Below are 24,719 nucleotides of genomic sequence, written 5' to 3' on the forward strand. Positions count from 1 at the left end.
CTGCCTGTCGCACACGCATGGGACGCAGGAGTGTGTTTCTGCCGATTTATGCCACACGTGTGGCAGACCACATCACACGCTGCTGCACAGGACCCCACGATGCGATTTAGGTCGGCCAGCTGCCCCAAGCACGGGTAGATCAACCCAAGCAAACCGGACGGTACGACGCGAACTACTGCAGCCCGGCCTGCGCCCCATCAATGGCGTCTGCACCACGTTGCACCAACCAGGCCTTGTCCAAAAGCGCCACAGCATCGCCCCGCTACTGGACTCAGCAACGTAGTGGCAACTCTCCAGCAACTACAAAGATTGCTAGGCTGAATATTCGCCTAGAGGGGCCGGGATGTCTAAATGAGATAAGCCGCCCCCCGTAATGCCACTACACGAATACACCACCACCACCAATACACCACACACACAGAACCTACATTCCACAGGACCCACACATCAACACTACCCACACGCGAGTTAAGTGTGTAGAGCCAAGATTAAATAAAAACACAAAGTTTTTATAATTAACTGCACTCTACTTTATTGGTTCTTCTGAACTAAACTTGAAATGTAAATGTCACTGCTATTTATAATAATCAAATTGTTCAGCTGCTAAGCTGTTATACGATAACTTATTGTTTATTTGTTTGTGTACAAATTCTGCATATGCAGAATTTACTGGTCAATGCTCGAAAAGTAATATAAACAATAATAAAGTGAACGACCCTTATGCAAACATATTGCTTAAGTGTCGTTCTGTACATAAATAGTGTAAGTGTCGCTACAAAGTAATAAGCGACAATAATTAAAACTGCTGTTTATGCTTAATCGGCATATTTCGTTTTTGATTGTTTATATGTATTTTCGTGCATTGGCTTTTTAATTGTGGAGGCTAAGCCTTAGCTGTGGTTTTGGAGTTGGAGCTGCCGTCGTTGTTACTGACGTAACTCCTCCTGAAAATTCTCCCGAATTTTTATTATAAGGAATGGGGATTTTTTTGTATATGTGGACAATAGCACTCACAGTGATAATTATAATCAATAATATGATTACAAAAGTTATAATGATTGATGTTGAGTGAATATTTTTATCGAATTTTAATTCTTTGATATTTTTGATGTTGTCTATTTCATTCAAGACTATTTCGTCTAATGATAAGGTTAATTTTGTATTATTGTACAAAAATGTGGGTAATTTAACGAAGCTATTTTTAAATGTTTTATCATAGTTGGAAAAAATTACATTATTTATTTCTATTTTACAATTACTAAAAATTATTAAATTATTATTATTTAATGTTACATTTCGTTCATCACAAGTATTTATTAATTTTGTGTTATTTATGTTTTTTGCAAGAATGACACCAAGTTCGAGTTCTTTTATTTCTGCTTTTACATTTTTGATTTTTGGACATACATTATTGTTGAATATACAAAGATTTGTTTTTCTTAGCTTATTTACATTAGGATTATTGAAGTAATCATATGTATTATTATTGTAATATACAATTTCTGTTTCTTGAAAGTTAATTTCAAACTTATTGTTGTCTGCAAGTGGTGATAGAAAATATCTCTTTACATTTACAATTGTTTTGGGTATTTTTATTAAAAACAAAATTTTATTACTTTTAAATTTTGCTACGCCTAATTTAATATTTTGCAATTTATAGAAATCGATTTCTAAAGTTTGTATTTCTTCTGATGTTAGTATATTATTGACCATAATATTGCTATTTGCAGCAATGATATTGTTTTGAATATGTTCAATATTATCATTTAAAATTTTTATTTTTAACATAATATCCATATAAAATAACTGTGAAAGAATATCATTGTTAGACTGATCTATGCTATTAAATTTTTCTGTAATTTTTTGCCTATCCAATTCAATTGTTTTAGCTAGTTTTCTCATAGTTTCGTTGAAATTATTATTTATCAGTATATTGTTATTAAAAGCTTCTATCATGTTGTGGTTATTCTCATCTATTGTACTTATATGATTTTCTATTTCGGATCTGTCCTCATCATCCATGGTACCAGCTATCCATTTGAGACCTGAACCTACGATGTTGAGTAGACCTCTTTTATTTTTGTTTATCTGGAGGGTATGTAGTCTAGTCCTAGCTTTCTTTATTTCTGATAAGAGAAGTTCCTTATTATCTATTAGTTTAAGTTGTTCTACGTTTTCTTGGAGGTTTTCTATTGTCTTTTCGATTTCAGTAAGATCTATAATATGTAGTATAGTTGTATAGTCCGCAATTAGTTGTACATCAGTTAATTTTATTTCGACATATCCATTATGGTTTTCGTTGATGGGTTGGATTATTAATGTTGACATTACTAGTGGTATTATCATCAGGATTAATATACCTGTTGATGTCCATTGCCCTTGAAAATTTATTTTTTCTTTTAATGTTGCTTGGGTATATGTTTTCTAGTTTTAATTTTTTGTAACGAGCCTCATATTTATGCCTAAGTGCTTTGTAATTTTTTACATAACCTTCGTGATTATTTTGTACGAATTCCTCCCTATTTTCATTTCTTTTTTCTATAATTTTGTTTTTTTGCTTCTAATATTCTGTTTTTAATTAGAGTTTTTTCTATCTTTCCCTCTACTATGTCTAAGGGTGTTGTTTTTATTGTGGAATGTATGGATTTATTGTACCACTCGATACACTTGTATACCCTTTCTTGTGTTGACCATTGAGAATTTTGTGTTTCAAGTGTTCTAAATTTTTCGGATAATGTGCTGTGCAACCTTTCTACGTCTGCATTCCCGGTATGGTTGTTTGGTTTCGTAAAATGTACTTCAATATCTTCTGACTTTAGGAAATTTTTGACATTTATTGAGTTGAACTCGTTATTAGTAATTATTTTTTTTGGTTTACTTCTCATTGAAAAGTACATTCTAATTTTTTCTATAATTGTGTTACTATTTCTGTCTTCTAAATGTATGGCTGTTGCATGTATCGAAAACTTATCAATGAATGTGATAAAGCTATGTTTCTTTATAGTGTAAACATCCATATGTACAATTTCATTTACATCAAATTGTGTCTGTGATATTAAATTTTGCTTTAATAGGGTTCCTACTGTATTTTGATCTGTTGCAAATATCACAATTATTTATATATTTTTGCACGAAAACTTTGAGGTTTTTGTAGTAAAGTTTTGTTTTGATACCTTCATAATTTTCTGTTATTCCTGCATGTCCTGTTTCATTAATATGATATTTAGCAACTTGTTTAAATAATTCATCTTCATTGATTGGACTGAACCTGCTTGTATAAATTATTGGGAAGTTCGGTATATATTCCTACCCTTTTCGACTTTATATGTTGTCTAAACAAATCGGCCATATAATTAGTCTCAATATCATTTGAATTTATATATATTTTGATTTTACCGTTTGCTACTTTCGTGTCTTGCGTTTTATTATTTGTAATTATAATTTGAGTTGCAAATCTGTTAACTACTGTATTGAGTGGTGTAAAATTTTGATAGGTGGTGTTATCTTCTTCAACGTTTTCGGTATTTAATATGTTGCCTGATTGACTATTTATTCGGCTCATAAAATCGGCTACTTTATTTTCCTTACCCTTTATGTAGTTAATATGTATGTTATATTCGCCAAGTTTCAAGAGCCACCTTTGGAGTCTTGGGTTAATATCTTTTCCTTTCGTCTTTGTGTGCAACCAAACAAGTGGTTGATGGTCTGTTAAGAGTTCAAATGGTTTGCCATATAAATATGGTCGGAAATAGTTGACTGACCAGACGATAGCAAGCAATTCTTTTTCGATTGCAGCATAATGTTTTTCGTGGTCGTTTAAGGTTCTACTAGCGTAAGCGATGGGGTGATTTTCTTGAGAAAGGACTGCTCCTATTGCATTATCACTAGCATCTGTTGTTAGTTTAAAATTTTTAGACCAGTCTGGGTATTTCAAAATCGGAGGGTTAATGAGCATTTTTTTCAATTTTTCGAATGCGTCTATATATTGAGTATCTTTTATATTAATTGTGGTATTTTTCTTTAGGTACTTTGTAAGTCCGTGGGCTACTTTAGCATAATCCTTTATGAATTTTCTATAGTAGCCTGTTATACCTAAGAATGATTTTATTTGTTTTTTAGCTTTTGAATGGCTTCAACTTTTGTTGAATTAGGTTTAATTCCTTCTGTGGTCAAAGTATGACCAAGATATTCAGTTTCTTTGCAAAAAAAATTGCATTTGTCTATTTGGATTTTAAGATTGAACTCCCTTAATTTTGCAAAAATTTGTTTTATGCTGTTCATATGCTCTTCTATGGAAGTGCTAAAAATGAGTATATCATCGAGATATACAACGCATATTTTGTTAATATATTCCCTAAGTACCGAGTTAATCAAACGTTGGAAGGTGGAAGGGGAATTCTTCAATCCAAATGGCATACGGATGAATTCGTAATGCCCGAAGGGGGTAGAAAAGGCAGTTTTCTTTTGATCGTTTTCATCCATTAATACTTGGTGAAATCCCTTCGCCAAGTCAATTGTTGAAAAGTAATTTGCTTTTCCTAATTTGTCTAATATATTCTCTATATTAGGAATAGGAAATTTATCATCGACTGTGATTTCGTTGAGTTTTCTATAATCTACAACAATACGCCATTTTTGTTTCCCTGAATTATCCGATTTTTTGGGGACTATCCAAATTGGGGAATTGTAAGGGGAAAAGCTTTCTTTAATAATGTTTTGCTACAACATTTCATTCACCTGCCTTTTAATTTCTTCTTCGTGTATCTTTGGGTACCAGTATATTTTAGAATATACAGGTTTATTCGTATTTGTTATTATCTGGTGTTTTATATTATGTGGGTGGGTTAACTTTTCTCCTTCTCTGTAAAACATATTAGAATATTTTCGCAAAATCAAATCTATATATTTTTTCTCTTCCTCATTCATATCATCTCTATAGAGTTTTAATACGTTTTCCAAATTTAAGGTTGAAGGTTCCAGTGTAGGGATTTTCGTATTTATGAATTTTATTTTATTGTTATTAATTTCAAGAAAATCTTCTTCAAGATTAATTTTTGCATTTAATGCTTTAAATATATTTTGACCAATTAGTCCGTTGAAGTTTTTATTTCTGAATGACGTTACCTTCCAAGCCATTTTATTCGGGTCATTGAATTCTTGAGGTACTTCTGTTATAATTTCAAAGTCTACTTTTGTCTGTCCTGATAGTGTACTATATACATATGTTAGGTTTTACTAATTTAGTCCTTTTATATTCTTTTAACGAATGTTCGTCGATCAGGGTTGTCGTAGAACCGGTATCGATTAAACATTTAATTATATTTTTACCTATTGTTAAATTTACTATCGGTAACTGTTGTTCTCGCTGGTTAATTGAAAATTTACTTCACCAGTTTCTTCTGTATCGGTATTATTTTCTTGAAGATGAGCGACATTATTTTGGTTTCTACTTGTGTATATTGGATTTCTATATGCTCCTAAATTTCTTGAAAATTGTTGTTGTGTTTGGGGATTATCTTGCCTCGAATTATTGTTTTGGTTTTGAAACCGGTTAATTGTTTGCCTGCCTTGATAATTATTTTGATCTACTGGGTTGCGATTTGGCCTAAAATTATTGCTATTATTTGATTGTGTGTTGTTGCTATTTGTACTAATTTTATTCTGTACCAGACCACATTCCTCCAGACAATAATATGCTTCTCTAAGATTCCCTATGCTTCTACTATGTATTATGCTGGCTAGATGCACTGGCATGCTGCTCAAAAATGTTTTTAATATCATTGCCTCGTTTATTGCCGGAGAAAACTCTTTTGGTTTTCCCGGGTCTTGATAATATTTATTGTTTAATTTATCTAATATATTTTTAAGATAATAAAAAGATTGACTTACATTATAATTTCTTACGTTCAGCGCCTTGTGGTACAGTTGATGATACGATTCGCGAACTCCAAAATTCCTCAGGAGTTCTTGTTTTGTTTCTGTCCAGCTTGGATTGTCGAGGGCTCTAATTGCGTTAGCTGCTTCTCCTTGAATTTTTTTTTGGACGTGCCGCTTATAAAAATACTCCTCCACGTTGGTACCGGCAAACAAGTCGATGAAAAGTTCGACTTCATTAATAAATGATGTGACGTCGTATGTATTATCTCCTCGGAACTCCTGGATTCTCGCTGCTTCTTTTAGTGCTTCCGATAGTGGTAATTGAAAAGTTGGATTGTTATGTGGCAAGTGACGTGTTGCAGCAGATGGAGTTTGATTTGCTGCAGCTTCTATTGACACTGCCGATGTGGTTGCTTGTTCTGTTTTATGTGTTTCCATTTTTTTTTTTTTTTTTTGACTGCGTTCGACTGCCAGTTATATTTTAACTTTTAATTTAATTTTATTTTATTTTATTGGCGTTCGACTGCCAGTTATATTTTAACTTTTAATTTAATTTTATTTTATTTTATTTAAATTTCACTTGAACAGTTTAGCTTTTGTTCGTTTTAGTTACTTTTCTTGAGAGAAGTAACCCCGTGACTGCGCCAGTTAAGTGTGTAGAGCCAAGATTAAATAAAAACACAAAGTTGTTATAATTAACTGCACTCTACTTTATTGGTTCTTCTGAACTAAACTTGAAATGTCAATGTCACTGCTATTTATAATAATCAAATTGTTCAGCTGCTAAGCTGTTATACGATAACTTATTGTTTATTTGTTTGTGTACAAATTCTGCATATGCAGAATTTACTGGTCAATGCTCGAAAAGTAATATAAACAATAATAAAGTGAACGACCCTTATGCAAACATATTGCTTAAGTGTCGTTCTGTACATAAATAGTGTAAGTGTCGCTACAAAGTAATAAGCGACAATAATTAAAACTGCTGTTTATGCTTAATCGGCATATTTCGTTTTTGATTGTTTATATGTATTTTCGTGCATTGGCTTTTTAATTGTGGAGGCTAAGCCTTAGCTGTGGTTTTGGAGTTGGAGCTGCCGTCGTTGTTACTGACGTAACTCGCGCGAGGACATCCACACGCGCAAACACATACCACACTGGTGAAAAGGGTCAACTAAAAAGTTTAAGTCAGTCTCGTTTTGATCTGTAATCGAAGCTTACGCATCGCCGCTGTGGTCCTCGCGCCTTTTGGTTAAGACAAACTTGTATTAATAGTTCCGAAGTATTATTCACATTACACTCAACATCCTCTGTTGTAAAGCCATTGGAAAATCGAAATTAATAAAATATCAAATCAGCATTGAAATTACTTTTATATACCTCAACCGTGTGTTTTATTGCAATTTGTGAAAGTGGTAAGTGTGTCAACGACAAAGTGAAGTGGGCACCTACTCAAACAGTGATACTTCAAACAGTCACAATTTAGCCTATTTTGACTGGACTACGTATAGAAATCATGGATTTCAGTCACGGAAATGGTTATTCCCTTCTGATACTAGAAAAAGTAAAGTTTGTTGAAAGAAACTATACGACAGAATTACATATCTTATAAATACAACAATGTACAAAGAAATAGTAGACAAATTAAGAGGAGATAACCCTGAAAGAAAAAGAACCGAATCCAATTTTAATGGCTAAAATTAAGTATATTAGAACTCAGCTATACATATATAGTACACTCACTCCAGATCATAGAATTAAGAAAAGAGTGTTAGTTAATATAATAGAGCCAGGTCTTAAATATATTTATGGTGTCATGGACGACGAAGACGGAAGAACTTGAAAAGATGACGTAAAAATATAAAGAACAAAGCTTAGGTTAAAGTTGGCGCAGCTATACTGGCTCCTTAGGCCCAGACCCCGTCTCAGTTTGAAAAAAAATTGCTAATTTGTAAGATAATACCTGTGCGAATATGGACGTATGGCATTCAAATCTTAGACAGTGTAGCAAATCAAAATATAACAGTATTTCAAGCTTTAAAATATAAAGTTCACTCCACCACAGAGGAGCTCCTTTCTATGTAAGAAACGATGTTCTCCACAGCGATCTAAAGTTGTTCACTGTAAAGAAAACAATGGAAGAATTTAGAAGACGTTTTCACTGCATTTTGGAGCATTATGAAATTATATTTGCGATTCGACTGCTGGACTTTAGTTTACAACGCAGAAGATTTCGCTTCACTTTATGTATGATGTTTTCTGTTTTTTGCAATTTCTTTATTTAATGTCACACTTCCATGATTCATTCTCAATGTGTTTTCATGAAACGAAGTATATAATATACAAATACATAAATATATTGAAGTTGTCCAATATAAAAAAAAAAATTATTTGAACTGTGGATCGATCAATATTGATGGCATAATCAACGACAGTTTGTATGTAAATTTGCGATATTACGGAACAATGTATATATATAATATATATGTATATACAATGTATAGAAGTTCATGACAGCGAGGAAAGGTTTCTGAAAATCCCCTGGGTAGCCAAAAACATCCGTTTTGAGGTGAGCTTAAGCAAAAAGGCGAAACATCCCCGCTACAGAGTTGTGCTGGATTTGGCACCCTACCAACGAAAAGGAAACAACAGCTTCGGAAGATAAGCTTAAGGGATTGCACCTTAAATGTCCGGTCCCTTAATTGGGAAGATGCCGCTGCTCAGCTGGTTGATGTCGTCATTAGAGAAAAGGCTAGCATCACCGCCGTCCAAGAAATGAAATGGATGGAACAAAAACTGAGACGTAAGACGTAGGTCCTTGTGGCATTTACTCCAGCGGCCATTTAAAAGAGCGCAAATTCGGTAAGACAATTCGTGGTGGGAGAGAAACTCCGTCGTCGAGTACTGCCATTCATCCCGGTGGATGAACGTCTAGCCACAATCCTCAATAAAGCGAAACTCTTCAAAATATCAGTGATTTGCGCCCACGCCCCAACGGAAGAGAAGGACAGTATGACCAAAGATGTGTTCTATGAGCGCTTGGAGCGCACCTATGTGATTTGCGCCCGCCACGATGCCATGACGACTTTAACGCCAGGGTGAACAAAGAAGATATCTTTGACATTATAGTCGTTAAATTCAGTCTCCTTGATAAAACATCCCAAATGGGTCGAGGTTGATCGACTGCGACGGTGCTCGAATGATAGCTATTTGTAGTACTAGATTCCGGTATAAGAAAATTCACCAAGCCACCTGGCTGTCTCCGGATCGAAAAACCTCCAACGAAATGCATCATGTTGTGATAAACAGAAGACACCTATGCAGTGTTGGAGACGTGCGTACGCTACGAGGTTCTAGCCTCGATCAATCGACAACTAAGGAGCGAACATTCCATTGACCGATTATGAAAAGGTTCGAATAGCAATTACCCGTCTGAAGAAAAACAAAGCGGTGGGGGCCAATGGACTGCGTGCCTCGCTATTAAAATACGGCGGCGAAGGAAAGGGAGACCCCACAATCAGCACGAACTACCGTGAGATAAGCCTTCTATACATCGCATCTAAGATCCTATTGAGTGTATTGTGTAAAAATTAAAGCCCCAAATCTTGAAAAAGACCAGTGAAAAGGGAATCGACATACACCGCCTCTTCGTCGATTTCAAAGCTGCTTTTGATAGCACGAAAAGAAGCGACCTTTATGCTGTTACATCTGAATATATCTACTGGAGAAAATTATTCGAGCTGCAAAGCTGAATCGGGGAGGTACAATCTTTTATAAATGTGTACACCTGCCGGCGTACGCCGATGATTTTGATATCATTGTCCTTAACATCTACCCCCTTAGTTCTGCTTTCTCCACACTGGATAAGAAAGCGAAGCAAATGGGTCCGGCGGTGAACGAGAGCAAGACGAAATATATCCTGTCCTCAAACAAACAGTCGACGCACTCGCGACTTGCTCCCTTGTAAAATATTCGCGTTTAATAATTCAAAAATTCGTATAAATAACATAAGCCATTTCATAATGTTTAACTAAATTTTCTTACATTATTTCGTTAATATATTTAAATATATACTTTAGGGATCGAAATAGGTTGGGATTTAGAATAGCATCCCTCGATTTTGGGATTAAAATGGGTATGTACGGATAGAGGAGGTCGATATAAAAGTTAAAAAAGTGTTAAATTAATGATAAATAGAAGAAACACGCATTTTAAATAGTCGAAATTTTGAACTTTAAATGTAATTATCTCAAAAACCAAAAGTCAGCAGCGACTTTATATTATCTTGATCTGGAGGACCTCCTCTATCCGTAGATACCCATTTTAACCCCGAAGTTGGAGGATGGTATTCTAAAATTTACCCTTGAAATAAGCTCACGTTTTCGGACGCGATCTAAAAAAATAACCCTAGTTGAGCCAATACCAGGGGTAATCAAAGTACTTTATTATTTCTTTATGTAATGTTATTGTATAGTATAGCAGAGAACGAATATAATATACGTAATGTTATATAATATATGTACGTTCTCTGGTACTTGCTTAAATGTTTAGAGTTCAGTTTAATTAATTTGAAGTGAAAAATATGCGTAAAGTGTGTTAAATGTAGTGAAATAGCTTGTTGAAATGTTCGAATTTTTGGAATTTTGAACTTTAAAGTGAAATATCTCGTAAAATAAGCGTTTGCTTAACATATATACTAGGCCGGGTCAATTTGTGGGGAGGCAAAAAAATCGCCCATTGCTCTATGAAAATCATATTCTAGGGATCAAAATAAGATACTTTGCCTAAGGAACCATATCTCTGAAACGAATTTTGATGTCCCCCAATTTGGATCGAACTTTTGGGTAGGGGCAAATTTTGAAAAATCCCACTTTGACCCATTTAGAGTGCTCCAATCGAGTCCAAATGTATGACCGACCCCCACTAACTTTGGACGGCCGATCCACCCATACCAGTGGCACACCCCCTGGAACTCCCCTGGGGGGTTCCCCATACAATCATTTCAAAAAATCACCATTTTTGGTGATTTACATGAAAAAATCAGCTAAATTACCATGTTTTTTCTTTATTTTTATTTATTTATTTATAATAATATCTCTTTTTTTCTCTTAAGAAATTTATTTAGTCCGAACATATGTAAATGAAAAAAATTAATTTAAGTGATGATCTTAAACTAACAATAGGCAATTGTGTTTGCCCTTGAGATCGCAAATGATCCTAAACTAACAATAGACAATTATGTTTGCCCTGAAGATCGCAAATGATCTTAAACTAACAATAGACAATTGTGTTTGCTCTTGAAAACACGTATGCTTAAGATATGCGTACATACTGTCGGTATGTACAGTAGATTAGTGTTAAGACGTGTGTATGCACTCAGCATGTGGTGCATACATAATTTAGGATAAGGAATGCTATAAATAAAGGAGCTCTGGGCAACCAGAGCTGAGTTCTATTTAACAACCGAAACCCTACGCGTCTTACTTTACAATTACCATTTCATTCTTATTACCTCAAAAAGTTTACAATGAATCCACCATCCTCTGCACCGCAAGATGAAGCAACTACATCAACAACTATCGAAAACCCAATAAGTCATATACCCACGCATGATGTTACTGTTTTTGGTGTGTCTACTGATTTTACTGATCTTAATTTACCAACCAATCTGGATATCTTGAGATATTATTTTTACTTAAGCGAACGTGCTAAAACAGAACAAAAAAAGTTTTCCCATAAATCATTCACTATTCAAGTACAAGATAAGATGATTGGAATTTGGGAAAAACTTGGTATGGAAATAATGCTGAAAAAAAGTGTATGTAATAAATTGAATAAATTGCTTGACAAGTATCAAGAGCAAATCAAGAGAAGAAACAACACCCAACAATTTACAGAGTATGTAAAATCTCTGGAAACAATTTTTTACATTGGAACATGTAAATGCGATTTGAAGGCAGCTCCATGTGCATGCGGCGGGTCAAAGTGGGATTTTTCAAAATTTGCCCCTACTCAAAGGTTCGACCCAAATTGGGGGACATCAAAATTCGTTTTAGAGATATGGTTCCTTCGGCAAAGTATCTTATTTTGATCCCTAGAATATGATTTTCATAGAGCAATGGGCGATTTTTAAATCGACCCGCCCTAATATATACACATATATTTTTCAATCAGGAGGATTTTTCTTTTGAACTGTATCTTCAGATCGCTGCGCCAAAGAAATATATAAATAAAGAAATTGGTATTTTGTCAACCACTGCGCGCTGATGTAAACTCCGCTATAACCACGATAGCGGTGTCTACGGCAATAAAGTAGAAGAAAAACAAGTAAGGAAGGGCTAAGATCGGGTGTCACCGAACATTTTATACTCTCGCATGGTAAAGTGATAATCGAGATTTCATTATACGTCATTTACATATTTCTCAAATACCGTATTTGTGTAAAGTTTTATTCCGCTATCATCATTGGTTCCTAATGTATATATTATACAGAGAAGGCATCAGATGGAATTCAAAACAGCTTTATATTGGAAGAAGGCGTAGTTGTGAACCGATTTCACCCATATTTCGTCATATGTCATCAGGGTGTTAAGAAAATATTATATACCGGATTTCATTGAAATCGGTCTAGTAGCTCCTGAGATATGGTTCTTGGTCCATAAGTGGGCGGCGCCACGCCCATTTTCAATTTTTAAAAAAAGCCTGGGTGCAGCTTCCCTCTGCCACTTCTTCCGCAAAATTTAGTGTTTCTGACGTTTTTTGCCCATCTTGGAACTTAACCTTCTTATGGAGCCAAGGAATACGTGTACCAAGTTTCATCATGATATCTCAATTTTTACTCAAGTTACAGCTTGCACGGACGGACGGACGGACAGACGGACGGACGGACAGACAGACATCCATTCGACTCTACTCGTCACCCTGATCACTTTGGTATATATAACCCTATATCTGACTCTTTTAGTTTTAGGACTTACAAACAACCGTTATGTGAACAAAACTATAATACTCTCCTTAGCAACATTGTTGCGAGAGTATAAAAAGAAAATTAAATAAGACAATAAATTGATACTTGGTCACAAAATATTCAATCTTTTTATTTGCATGAATGTATATGGTTGAAACAAACACAGCAAAGAGACAAAATTAAATAATACAAAGAAAATACAATTTAATGAATATGTAGGTAAATGTTCACTATAAAATATTCACTTATATTATTATCTTTTATTAATATTCACTTATATTGATGTTAACTTTTGACGATATTCATGTTTTTGTATGCCTGTAATACAAAATTGCTTCCTATTGCAAAGAAAAACAAGCTACTGAAAATCAGCTGATTGAACGTTGGTCAACCGTGACGTAGATGCGCAGAACGAACAAAATTTGAACTCGTCATTGCGCAATCTTGTTTCTATCATTCTTGGTAACAGATTGCCCAAACACATTGAAACATTTTCAGATGTTCACTAACACTGTTACATTTTCTGGAAAAACTAAGCACATTTTAATGTCAACTTGCTAGAATAGGAAAGACGAATACCCAAACGAAAAGCGCAGTTTATTTTGGATTTTAAAGAGGTAGGTTCGTTACTTGATAATTTGATATTTTATAATTAATTTCTGTTATACTATATATATACATATATATAATTAATTTCTTTTATATATAGAAAACGAAAAAGCTTAACAAGCAGAAAAAGGTGGGCATTGTAATTTGAATGCTGTACAGAAATCATTTGGGGCATTTGCAGAATTTAAATATATTGCGAATAACAAACAAATAAGGGAGTAAGCCTTAAATTATTAAAGTTAAATAGTGCATATTTAATTCAAATAGTTGTTATACGTAGGTTGCTATATATATTTCTGGCCTAATAATGTAAATAGGCGAAAATATTTTTTTTTTGTCGATTGCTGTTTTGTTTCGGGCTCATACCCATAGATCCATGATTCGTCACCTGTGACGATCTTATAAACGTCTTTTGAAGCACCGCGATCGTATTTTTTCAGCATTTCTTTACACCAATCCACACGAGCCTTTTTTTGAGCGATTGTCAAATTGTGCGGGATCCAACGAGAACAAACCTTTTTTACGGCTAGGTGTTCATGCAATATCGAATGTATGCTGGTGGGAGAAATGCATAGGCATGCCTCTATCTGAAGGTATGTTACATGGTGGTCTTGCATTATCAGTTCACGTACGGCATCGATGTTTTCTGGCACAACGGCTGTTTTTGGACGACCTTCACGGAATTCGTCTTTGAGCGAGCGTCGGCCACGATTGAATTCGTTGTACCAGTTTTTCACAGTGCTATAAGATGGTGCTTCATAGCCATACAAAGATTTTAGTTCATCGATGCATTCTTGTCGTGTTAATCCACGTCGAAAGTTGAGAAAAATGATCGCACGAAAATGTTCACGAGTTAAATTTCAACGAATTGTGCGGTTACAATTATAATTGTGTCGACTTTAGAATACCGTCGCAGGATTTCGGGAATAAAATGGGTATGGTCGGATAGAGGAGGTTCTTCAGATCAATATTGCAATCCTTTAGTTGATGTTATATTCTCGAATATATTCTTGAACTGGAGAGCCCCATCTATAACTAAAAATGTTCATCTGTTCGTCCAAGATATCTGTTCGTATGAATAAAAGTGAACATAGTTCGAATATACGTATACGCATTTCTGCTCCGAAGCAGGCTTTTAAAATATGGATATAATACATTTATGTTTTTCAGATATAATCCAGAAGCTGGATGCCATTGAGACCCGTCTCACTGTCATTGAAAGGTCCCTAAAATACAAAGTAAGTAACGCATTATTACATTACCAAATTAAAACAGAAGCTAATTTTTATATATTAATTTTCTAGATGCCAGAAATGGCCAAGGTGCAGACACAAAGTAAATTATTGCGCGAATGCCGCGTCATAGCGGCAAAGAGGGACCATTCAATTAGCCGCATCACCGGTGACTTGGAGGACGGGCATTACGTGGAGCTCGCTTCGAAACTGCCCATGTCATCGGAAGAGCACGTGCGCTTCGTGGAAGACAAACTTTAACAAAAGGAAAGCACGGATGCTTTGGTAAATATTTCGCTTTTAAATATTATGCGATTGTAATTTAATTTTTTTCTTTATAACATATGCGGCTAATATTAAAGTCAAAGGGCGCAAAAGGCAGTGTGGATGGCGTACTGCGTGGTATATTTTCAGACGATGTAATGTACCATTAAAATTTAGAAGGGCGCAAGGAGAAGGAATCCATACTAAAGCTAAAGTGCGTAGGTCTAGTTCTTGGTAGGTTTTTTTATACTCTCGCAACAAAGTTGCTAAGGAGAGTATTATAGTTTTGTTCACATAACGGTTGTTTGTAAGTGCTAAAACTAAAAGAGTCAGATATAGGGTTATATCTACCAAAGTGATCAGGGTGACGAGTAGAGTTGAAATCCGGATGTCTGTCTGTCCGTCCGTCCGTCCGTGCAAGCTGTAACTTGAGTAAAAATTAAGATATCATGCTGAAACATGAATACATGGTACACGTATTTCTTGGCTCCATGAGAACGTTAAGTTCGAAGATGGGCAAAATCGGCCCACTGCCACGCCCACAAAATGGCGAAAACCGAAAACCTATAAAGTGTCATAACTAAGCCACAAATAAAGATATCAAAGTGAAATTTGGCACAAAGGATCGCATTAGGGAGGGGCATATTTGAACGTAATTTTTTTTTGGAAAAGTGGGCGTGGCCCTGCCCCTACTAAGTTTTTTGCACATATCTCGGAAACTACTATAGCTATGTCAACCAAACTCTATAGAGTCGTTTCCTTCAAGCATTTCCATATACAGTTCAAAAATGGAAGAAATCGGATAATAACCACGCCCCCCTCCCATACAAAGGTTATGTTGAAAATCACTACAAGTGCGTTAACCGACTAACAAAAAACGTCAGAAACGCTAAATTTTACGGAAGAAATGGCAGAAGGAAGCTGCACCCAGGCTTTTTTTAAAAATTGAAAATAGGCGTGGCGTCGCCCACTTATGGACCAAAAACCATATCTCAGGAACTACTAGACCGATTTCAATGAAATTCGTTATGTAATATTTTCTTAACACCCTGATGACATGTACGAAATCTGGGGGAAATCTGGGTGAAATCGGTTCTCAACCACGCCTTCTTCCAATATAACGCTATTTTGAATTCCACCTGATGCCTCCTTTGCATAATATATACATTAGGAACCAATGATGATAGCGGAATAAAACTTTACACAAATACGGTATTTGAAAAATATGTATATGACGGATAATGATATCTCGATTATCACTTTATCAAACGAGAGTATAAAATGTTCGGTGACACCCGAACTTAGCCCTTCCTTACTTGTTACTGATATATATTTGAATGCCTTAACTTATTTCATTTTACACATACTTATTTCCTTACAAGGATAAAAACACTATCTATTGGGAGCTCCGGAGATTTGTGGCCTTAGGCCACACTCGTTTTAAACAAAAAAACATAAACTTAAGGCTAAATTGATATACGATTTCTTATTATTACTTATATTATTTTTATTAGTTTTAAATTGTAAATATTAGTTTTAAGTTGCACATATTAGTTTTAAGTTGTGTATATTAGTTCTAAGTTGTACATATTAGTTTCAAGTTGAAGTTTCTAACCTTACTTTTACAAACATGAATTTTTAGAATTATAATTTTTATACTGAAATAAACTTAATCTTGTATTATTTTTCTGCCGAATGTAATAATAATAGGCAATTTATTAGTTTAAGTAAACTGAATTTTAATTAAAAGAATTGAATTTGTTAAAAGTAACAAATGGGTAAAGGATATGCTTGTTAGTGCTTGTTCTTGCTAACATGTTTATGTAGGTAACAAACTGATAACCAAAATAATAACATTAACAGATATTCGGGTAACAAATACTTTTTGTTATCCATAACACATATGTAGCTAAAATTGCCCATACACGAGCACACAAGTGCATTCGATCGGTATGAATTCGTTTCCCATACACGTTACACAAATCCATTTTGCGTTCGTTCTTCACAGAGTTAACATGTGCGACAGGTAAGCGGAACATTTCTTGGAATTTATTTCTAATGTAGCATTTTTATCTATTTCTTTGTATTTCGTTAATAAGTTATTCCAACTTTTATTTTTCTCAATTTTATTTTTATATTTATCACTTTTCGTTTGTCAATTCATATTTTATAAGATCAATAAATTCTGCACAATCAATTTTTTTTCTTAAATCTCTTTAAAAAATATATAAAAATATGTCCCAAAAGTTGTAGATGGGAATTCGAAATATTATCGAAGCTAGAAGGGAAATAGTAACCGAGCGTTTAGCAGATATATGCGCTTGGGCAAAAAGCGAAAACTTTGAAGCGTGATTTCTCGGTTTTCCATTTTTACGATTATTTTTAATTGGCGGGCAGGATAGAGAAAAAACCAAACGTCTTATGGAATTGGGGCAAATTTTAGTATCTTTGGCATAAAATTATCTTCTATTTAAACTAAAAAAAAACTAAGAAAAGTCAAGTTTGAACATATTTATAAAGAAGATAAAGTAAATTTTTTTGGTCAAAACCATTTTTTTCAATTTTTAAAGAATTTGTAAAATTTTACACTTCTTTTTGAAATTTTCTTAGTTTAACTAGAAGATAAATTATTAAAAAATATGAATCTCTTTGAATATTTTGTTTAGATAGAAATTGCGACCTGCATCCTCCTCGCCGTCCGAAAAATGCACATGTGAGATGCATCGGGCAATTGCTTCGCAAAGGCAGAATATCAAAGATTTCGTATCCAAAAAATTTGTGAAAGATGTTCAAATATATAACTATAAAGCCGAGAAATTTTGCATGAATCAATTATTTCTTTCCCTCCCAAAAAATCCTCAAAAAAATAAATTTTTTGAAGTCTCTGTGGGATGTCCACAATAATTTTAGATTTATTAAAATATAAAATACTGATATAAAGTTGATGATTAAAAATGAAAATGAAATGGAGAGCGAAAATGATGAAGCGTGCTAGCAGTCGGGATGATGCGCCAAGAAGAAGGGAAAATGGTGATTCGTCAAGCTGACAGCTTATCCAGTTTTTGGGTTGCCATATCTATGCTTTTTGCAGAGTTGCATTTGGGGTTGCCACATTACTTTGGGGTTGCCACATCACTTCCCCCTATTGGGAAGACGAAAGCGTACTCGACGACCAGATTTTGTTTGGTACTCTTTGTGTTGAACTGTTTGTTACGACGGGGTTTGGTAATCTTCGGCGACGAAAGCTGCTTTTAACCGGTCGATGGTAATGTTTACGTCCTTCTCTCGGATTTTGACATTGAAAAATTTGTCGCCGCGTTCGACTACGGGAAATGGTCCCTCGTATGGTGGTTGAAGAGGTGGACAAATTGAGTCGTTTCGCACGAAGACTGATGGTGTTGAGTGTAAGTTCTTTTCTACGAACGGTACGTGCGCTGAGTTGTTTGTAGTTGGTGACGGCTTTAGTGACTGCATGCGTATGCGTAAATTTTCGACGATCTCACCTTCTTTGGCATTGTGCGGTTGTCTGTCATGTAGCATTTTATCGCTGCTTTTAATGATCTGTGCCATCGCTCTATAATTCCCTTTGACGCGGGGTGATACGCAGTGATACGTAGGTGCTTGATGCCTAAAAGTCTGGAAAGTTCTCGGAATAGTGTAGATTCAAATTGTCTGCCTTGATCCGTTGTTACTCTACCCGGTACTCCAAATCTAGAGATCCAGTGCGTGTAGAAATTGAAAGCGATGGTCTCTGTCGTCATGTCTTCGAGCGGGAGTGCCTCTAACCATCGAGAATAACGATCGACTATTGTCAAACAGTATCGATAACCTTTGCAAGGTGGTAGTGGTCCGACGATATCCATATTTATGTGGTCAAATCGTTGCTCTGGTAACGTGAATGTCGATAACGGTGCTCTGTTGTGGCGCTGTACTTTAGCTCTTTGGCACGGGATGCACTGCCTGGACCATAAGCGGCAATCTTTTCTGAGACTCGGCCATACTCATTTTTCTGCAATCAATTTAGTTGTTTTAGCGGCGCCGGTGTGTGCCATGTTATGTATGGAGTCGAAAGCTGTTCTACGAAACGACGGAGTTAAGTACGGTTGGACTTGGCTCGTGCTTACGTCACAGAAGATGTCTACAGCGGTGCCTGAAATCGTGAAAGGTTTGATTAATAGGCTGGTATTCGAGTCTTGTAAGTTTTTGAGCTCTGGGTCAGACTTTTGACTCTCCGCAAGTTTGGCGAGGATGCAATCATGTGTAGAAGTTCATGCAAGTGAGGAAAGTTCTCTGATCGCCATTCACTTTGGAGTGGCCAGAAGCGATTCTTTTACACATGTCTCAAGCAGCTCACTACTTCCGGTCTTTGACCAAGTATCCTCTGGGTAGCCTAAGAACATCCGTACGAAGGCGAGCTAAAGTGTGAAGGCGAAATATCCCCTACACAGGGTTGTGCGCACGGTTTGGGACCCGCCACGTAAAAAACGCCCCCAATGAAATGATACAAACTGCCTCGGATGAGATATCCCCCTTTTGATGACGACCATGGCAAACGAAATAAGGACTACGAATTAAGGGCATGCACCTGGAATGTCCGGTCCCTTAATTGGGAAGGTGCCGCTGCCCAGCTGGTTGATGTCCTCGTAAAAACAAAGGCTGACATCACCGCCGTCCAAGAAATGCGATGGACGGGACAAGGACAGAGACGAGTAGGTCCTTGTGACATTTACTACAGTGGCCATATAAAGGAGCGCAAGTTTGGTGTTGGATTCGTGGTAGGAGAAAGACTCCGTTGCCGAGTACTATCATTCACTTCGGTGAATGAACGTCTAGCCACAATCCGCATCAAAGCGAGGTTCTTCAACATATCGCTGATTTGGGCCCACGCCAAAGATGCCTTCTATGAGTGCTTGGAGCGCGCTTATGAAGGCTGCCCCCGCCACGATGTCAAAATCGTGCTTGGCGACCTTAACGCCAGGGTGGGCAAAGAAGGTATATTTGGCAATACGGTCGGTAAATTCAGCCTCCACGACGAAACATCCCCAAATGGGTTGAGGCTGATTGACTTCGCCGGGGCCCGAAATATGGTTATCTGTAGTACTAGATTCCAGCATAAGAAGATTCATCAAGCTACCTGGATGTCTCCGGATCGAAAAACTACCAACCAGATCGATCATGTTGTGATAGACGGAAGACACGTCTCCAGTGTTTTAGATGTGCGTGCGCTCCGAGGTCCTAACATCGACTCGGACCACTATCTTGTTGCAGCTAAGATTCGCACCCGCCTCTGTGCAGCAAAAAGCGCGCGCCGCTAAACACAAGGAAGGTTCGACGTCGAGAAGCTGCAATCACAACAGACAGCCGAACGATTTTCTACTCGGCTTGCACTCCTGCTCTCTGAGAGCACACGTCAACAACTCGGTATAAGGGAACTGTGGGACGGCATTTCAAACTCCTTACGTACAGCTGCAACCGAAACCATTGGTTTTCGGAAAGTGCAAAAGAACAGCTGGTACGACGAGGAGTGCCGTGTCGCAGCGGAGAGAAAACAGACTGCCTACCTCGCAACGTTATGATAGACCACTACACGTGCGGGATGGGATAGATACCGAGAGTTGAAGAGGGAAGCGAGACCAAGAGACCGGAGCATACTCTTGTAGAACCCCCAAAGGTGATCTAGTCACTGATGCCCAGAGCATACTTAAATTAAGGAGGGAACACTTCTCCAGCCTGCTGAATGGCAGTGAACGCACAACACCAGGAGAACGAAAACCCGATTCCCCAATCGATGACGATGGAGCAGACGTTCCATTACCCGACCATGAAGAAGTTCGAATAGCAATTGCCCGCCTGAAGAACAACAAAGCGGCAGGGGCCGATGGATTGCCGACCGAGCTATTTAAACACGGCGGCGAAGAACTGATAAGGAGCATGCATCAGCTTCTTTGTAAAATATGGTCGGACGAGAGCATGCCCAACGATTGGAATTTAAGTGTGCTATGCCCAATCCATAAGAAAGGTGACCCCACAATCTGCGCCAATTACCGTGGGATTAGTCTCCTCAACATCGCATATAAGGTTCTATCGAGCGTATTATGTGAAAGATTAAAGCCCACCGTCAACAAACTGATTGGACCTTATCAGTGTGGCTTCAGACCTGGAAAATCAACAACCGACCAGATATTCACCATGCGCCAAATCTTGGAAAAGACCCGTGAAAGAAGAATCGACACACACCACCTCTTCGTCGATTTCAAAGCTGCTTTCGACGGCACGAAAAGGAGCTGCCTTTATGCCGCGATGTCTAAATTTGTTATCCCCGCAAAACTGATACGGCTGTGTTAGCTGACGTTGAGCAACACCAAAAGCTCCGTCAGAATAGGGAAGGACCCCTCCGAGCCGTTCGATACCAAACGAGGTTTCAGACAAGGCGATTCCCTATCGTGTGACTTTTTCAACCTGCTTCTGGAGAAAATAGTTCGAGCTGCAGAACTTAATAGAGAAGGTACCATCTTTTATAAGAGTGTACAGCTGCTGGCGTATGCCGATGATATTGATATCATCGGCCTTAACACCCGCGCCGTTAGTTCTGCTTTCTCCAGACTGGACAAGGAAGCAAAACAAATGGATCTGGCAGTGAACGAGGGCAAGACGAAATATCTCCTGTCATCAAACAAACAGTCGTCGCACTCGCGACTTGGCACTCACGTCACTGTTGACAGTCATAACTTTGAAGTCGTAGATAATTTCGTCTATCTTGGAATCAGCATGAAAACCACCAACAATGTCAGGTGCTACTTCGGACTGAGTAGGCAATTGAGAAGCAAAGTCCTCTCTCGACAAACAAAAACCAAACTCTATAAGTCACTCATAATTCCCGTCCTGCTATATGGTGCAGAGGCTTGAACGATGTCAACAACTGATGAGTCGACGTTGCGAGTTTTCGAGAGAAAAGTTCTGCGAAAGATTTATGGTCCTTTGCGCGTTGGCCACGGCGAACATCGCATTCGATGGAACGATGAGCTGTACGAGATATATGACGACATTGACATAGTTCAGCGAATTAAAAGACAGCGGCTACGCTGGCTAGGTCATGTTGTCCGAATGGACGGAAACACTCCAGCTCTGAAAGTATTCGACGCTGTACCCGCCGGGGGAAGCAGAGGAAGAGGAAGATCTCCACTCCGTTGGAAGGACCAGGTGGAGAAGGACCTGGCTTCACTTGGAATATCCAATTGGCGCCACATAGCGAAAAGAAGAAACGACTGGCGCGCTGTTGTTAACTCGGCTATAATCGCGTAAGCGGTGTCTACGCCAATTAAGAAGAAGAAGAAGTTTGGCGAAGTCGATAGTTCTTGGAGTATGAATGGCGTCAATACGTGACATTGCATCAGCTACTACGTTTTCTCTTCCGGGGATGTACCGAATGTCTGTTGTGAATTGTGCGATGAATTTCGAATGACGTATTTGACGCGGAGATGCCTTTTCAAGCTTTTGCTGGAACACGTACTGCAATGGCTTGTGGTCGGTGAGGATGAAAAATTCTTTTCCTTCTAGCACATGTTGAAAATATTTGACTGCTTTGTATGCCGCTAAAAGTTCACGATCGTATGTGCTGTATCTTGTTTGTGTTTCAGTAAGGCGTTCGGAATAAAAACCTAGTGGTTGCCACTGGTCGTTTTCGAGTTGTTGTAGTACAGCTCCTACCGCAGCTCCAGATGCAGCAACCGTCAAACTGAGTTGCGCCCTGTGTTTTGGGTAATAGCGCCCATACACGAGCACACAAGTGCGTTCGATCGGTACGAATTCGTTTGCCCATACACGACACACAAATCCATTTTGCGTTCGTTCTTCACAGAGTTAACATGTGCGAGTTAACATGTTCCTTGGAATTAATTGGCGGGCAGGATAGAAAAAAAAACTAAACGTCGTATGGAATTAGGGCAAAGTTTATTATCATTGACATAAAATAATCTTATATTTAAACTAAAATAAATAAATTAAAAATATGAAATATTAAGAAAAGTCAAGTTTTAACATATTTTTAAACAGCATAAAGTAAAATTCTTTTGATCAAAAGCCACTATTCATTCAATTTTTAAAAAAATTTAAATTTTACACTTTTTTTGGAATTTCCTTAGTTTAACTAGAAGATAAATTAATAAAAAATATGAATCTCTTTAAATTTTTTGTTTCCGATAGAAGTTGCGACCTGTATCCTGCCCGCCGTCCGAAAAATGTACATGCAAGATGCATCGGGTAATTGCTTCCCAAAGGCAGAATATCAAAGATTTCGTATCCAAAAAATTTGTGAAAGATGTTCAAATATATAACTATAAAGCCTAGTGTTTTCGCTTGAATCATTTATTTCTTTCCCTCCCAAAAAAATCCTCAAAAAAATCGATTTTTTGAAGCCTCGAAAGCAGGCTCTCCCCTTAACACTTGCCATTGTCCGCGATCTTCACTGTTCGGCGACACGAGAGAAATGAGATTTTGTGCGCCGACAACGCCATACACGATAAACATGTTCGCGCACCGATCGTAAAAAATCAAACATTTTCGCGAACATGGATCGGTACGCGAACAAGCCCATACACGATAAACCGCAAGCGCACACATACCGATCGAACGCACTTGTGTGCTCGTGTATCGGCGCTTTAAGCGAGTAAAGTTGCTTTGCATAAGTCGCTTTTGCATTGTTGAAATGTCTTCTCTGTTTCAACTGTCCAATCAACTGGTGATGTGTCGTTTTTCTTGTTCCCTTTTATGAGGTTGAATAATGTCATTTGCCTTTCTGCGGCGCAAGGCAAGAATCTGCGAAAAAAGTTTACCATACAGAGAAAGCGTCGCAAATCACATGCTCTCGAAGGTAGGTTGAAATTTTAAATTGCCCGTACTCGTTCTTCTGGGGGTGAAATTCCAATGCTGTTTATTTTGAAACCTAAAAATTCAACTTGCGGATGAGCAAGTGTGCATTTCGAACGGTTGATAACAAGGCCGTACTCGCGTAGCTTTTTAAATACTAACTGTAGATGACGATGATGTTGATTCATATCCTTCGATGATATCAAAATGTCATCGAGGTATGGCCAGGCGAAGTCGTATTCACGGAAGATGTGATCCATGAATCTTTGGAACGTTTGGCTGGCATTCCTCAAACCAAAGCACATGAACGGAAATTCAAACATGCCGAATGGCGTTGTAATTGCAGTCTTTGGTATGTCGTTCGGCTCCACAGGAATCTGGTGGTAGGCCCGACGCAGATCAAGTGTGGAAAAAATTTTGCAACCATACAGGGAATGAGTGAAATCGTGCAGGTGTGGCAGGGGGTACGTGTCAGGCTCGGTGACGACGTTTTGTCGCCTGAAATCCCCACAAGGCCCGCACTCGCCGTTTTTCTTCTTTGTCATGTGCAGGGGGCTTGCCCATGGGCTGCGCAATGGACGACAGATGCCTGCGTTCAGCAAGAGTTATATCTCGGCTTTTGCGGCTTCTAACTACTCGGGAGATAAGTGTCTCGGTTTAGAGAAGACTGGTGGTCCTTTGGTGACGATATGGTGCGTGACAAAGTGTTGTGGTTTTTTGACTGAAGACTTATCCATCGTGATGTCTTCGAATTCCCTCAATAAATCATGGAACGGCTGAGATTAGAAACTATCTTTTTATTTGTTGATATTAAACACAGTTTGCTGGTGTGTGTGACGTCGTCGATGAGTTTGCGTTGTCGTAGGTTGACTGCTAAGCTGAAATGCGATAGAAAATCAGCTCCG

The 24,719-nt window shown here is 37.4% G+C and overlaps 1 protein-coding gene and 1 pseudogene across 1 annotated transcript; one reads left to right on the top strand and one right to left on the bottom strand.

Annotated features, from left to right (window-relative positions):
* Window positions 1-535: 535 nt before the first annotated feature.
* LOC120769586 lies at window positions 536-6,318 on the bottom strand. The gene is made up of 2 exons (XM_040096644.1): window positions 5,884-6,318; window positions 536-655 (listed from the first exon to the last, which is right to left on the bottom strand). Exons 1-2 carry the CDS (start codon window positions 6,313-6,315, stop codon window positions 575-577), a joined length of 513 nt encoding a protein of 170 aa, XP_039952578.1. The 5' UTR covers window positions 6,316-6,318; the 3' UTR covers window positions 536-574.
* Window positions 6,319-14,494: 8,176 nt separating this feature from the next.
* Window positions 14,495-17,944, top strand: LOC120768739 (annotated as a pseudogene).
* The last annotated feature ends 6,775 nt before the right edge of the window (window positions 17,945-24,719 follow it).

This window comes from Bactrocera tryoni, chromosome 2 (genome assembly GCF_016617805.1).
Source record: "Bactrocera tryoni isolate S06 chromosome 2, CSIRO_BtryS06_freeze2, whole genome shotgun sequence".
Classification (NCBI taxonomy): domain Eukaryota; kingdom Metazoa; phylum Arthropoda; class Insecta; order Diptera; family Tephritidae; genus Bactrocera; species Bactrocera tryoni.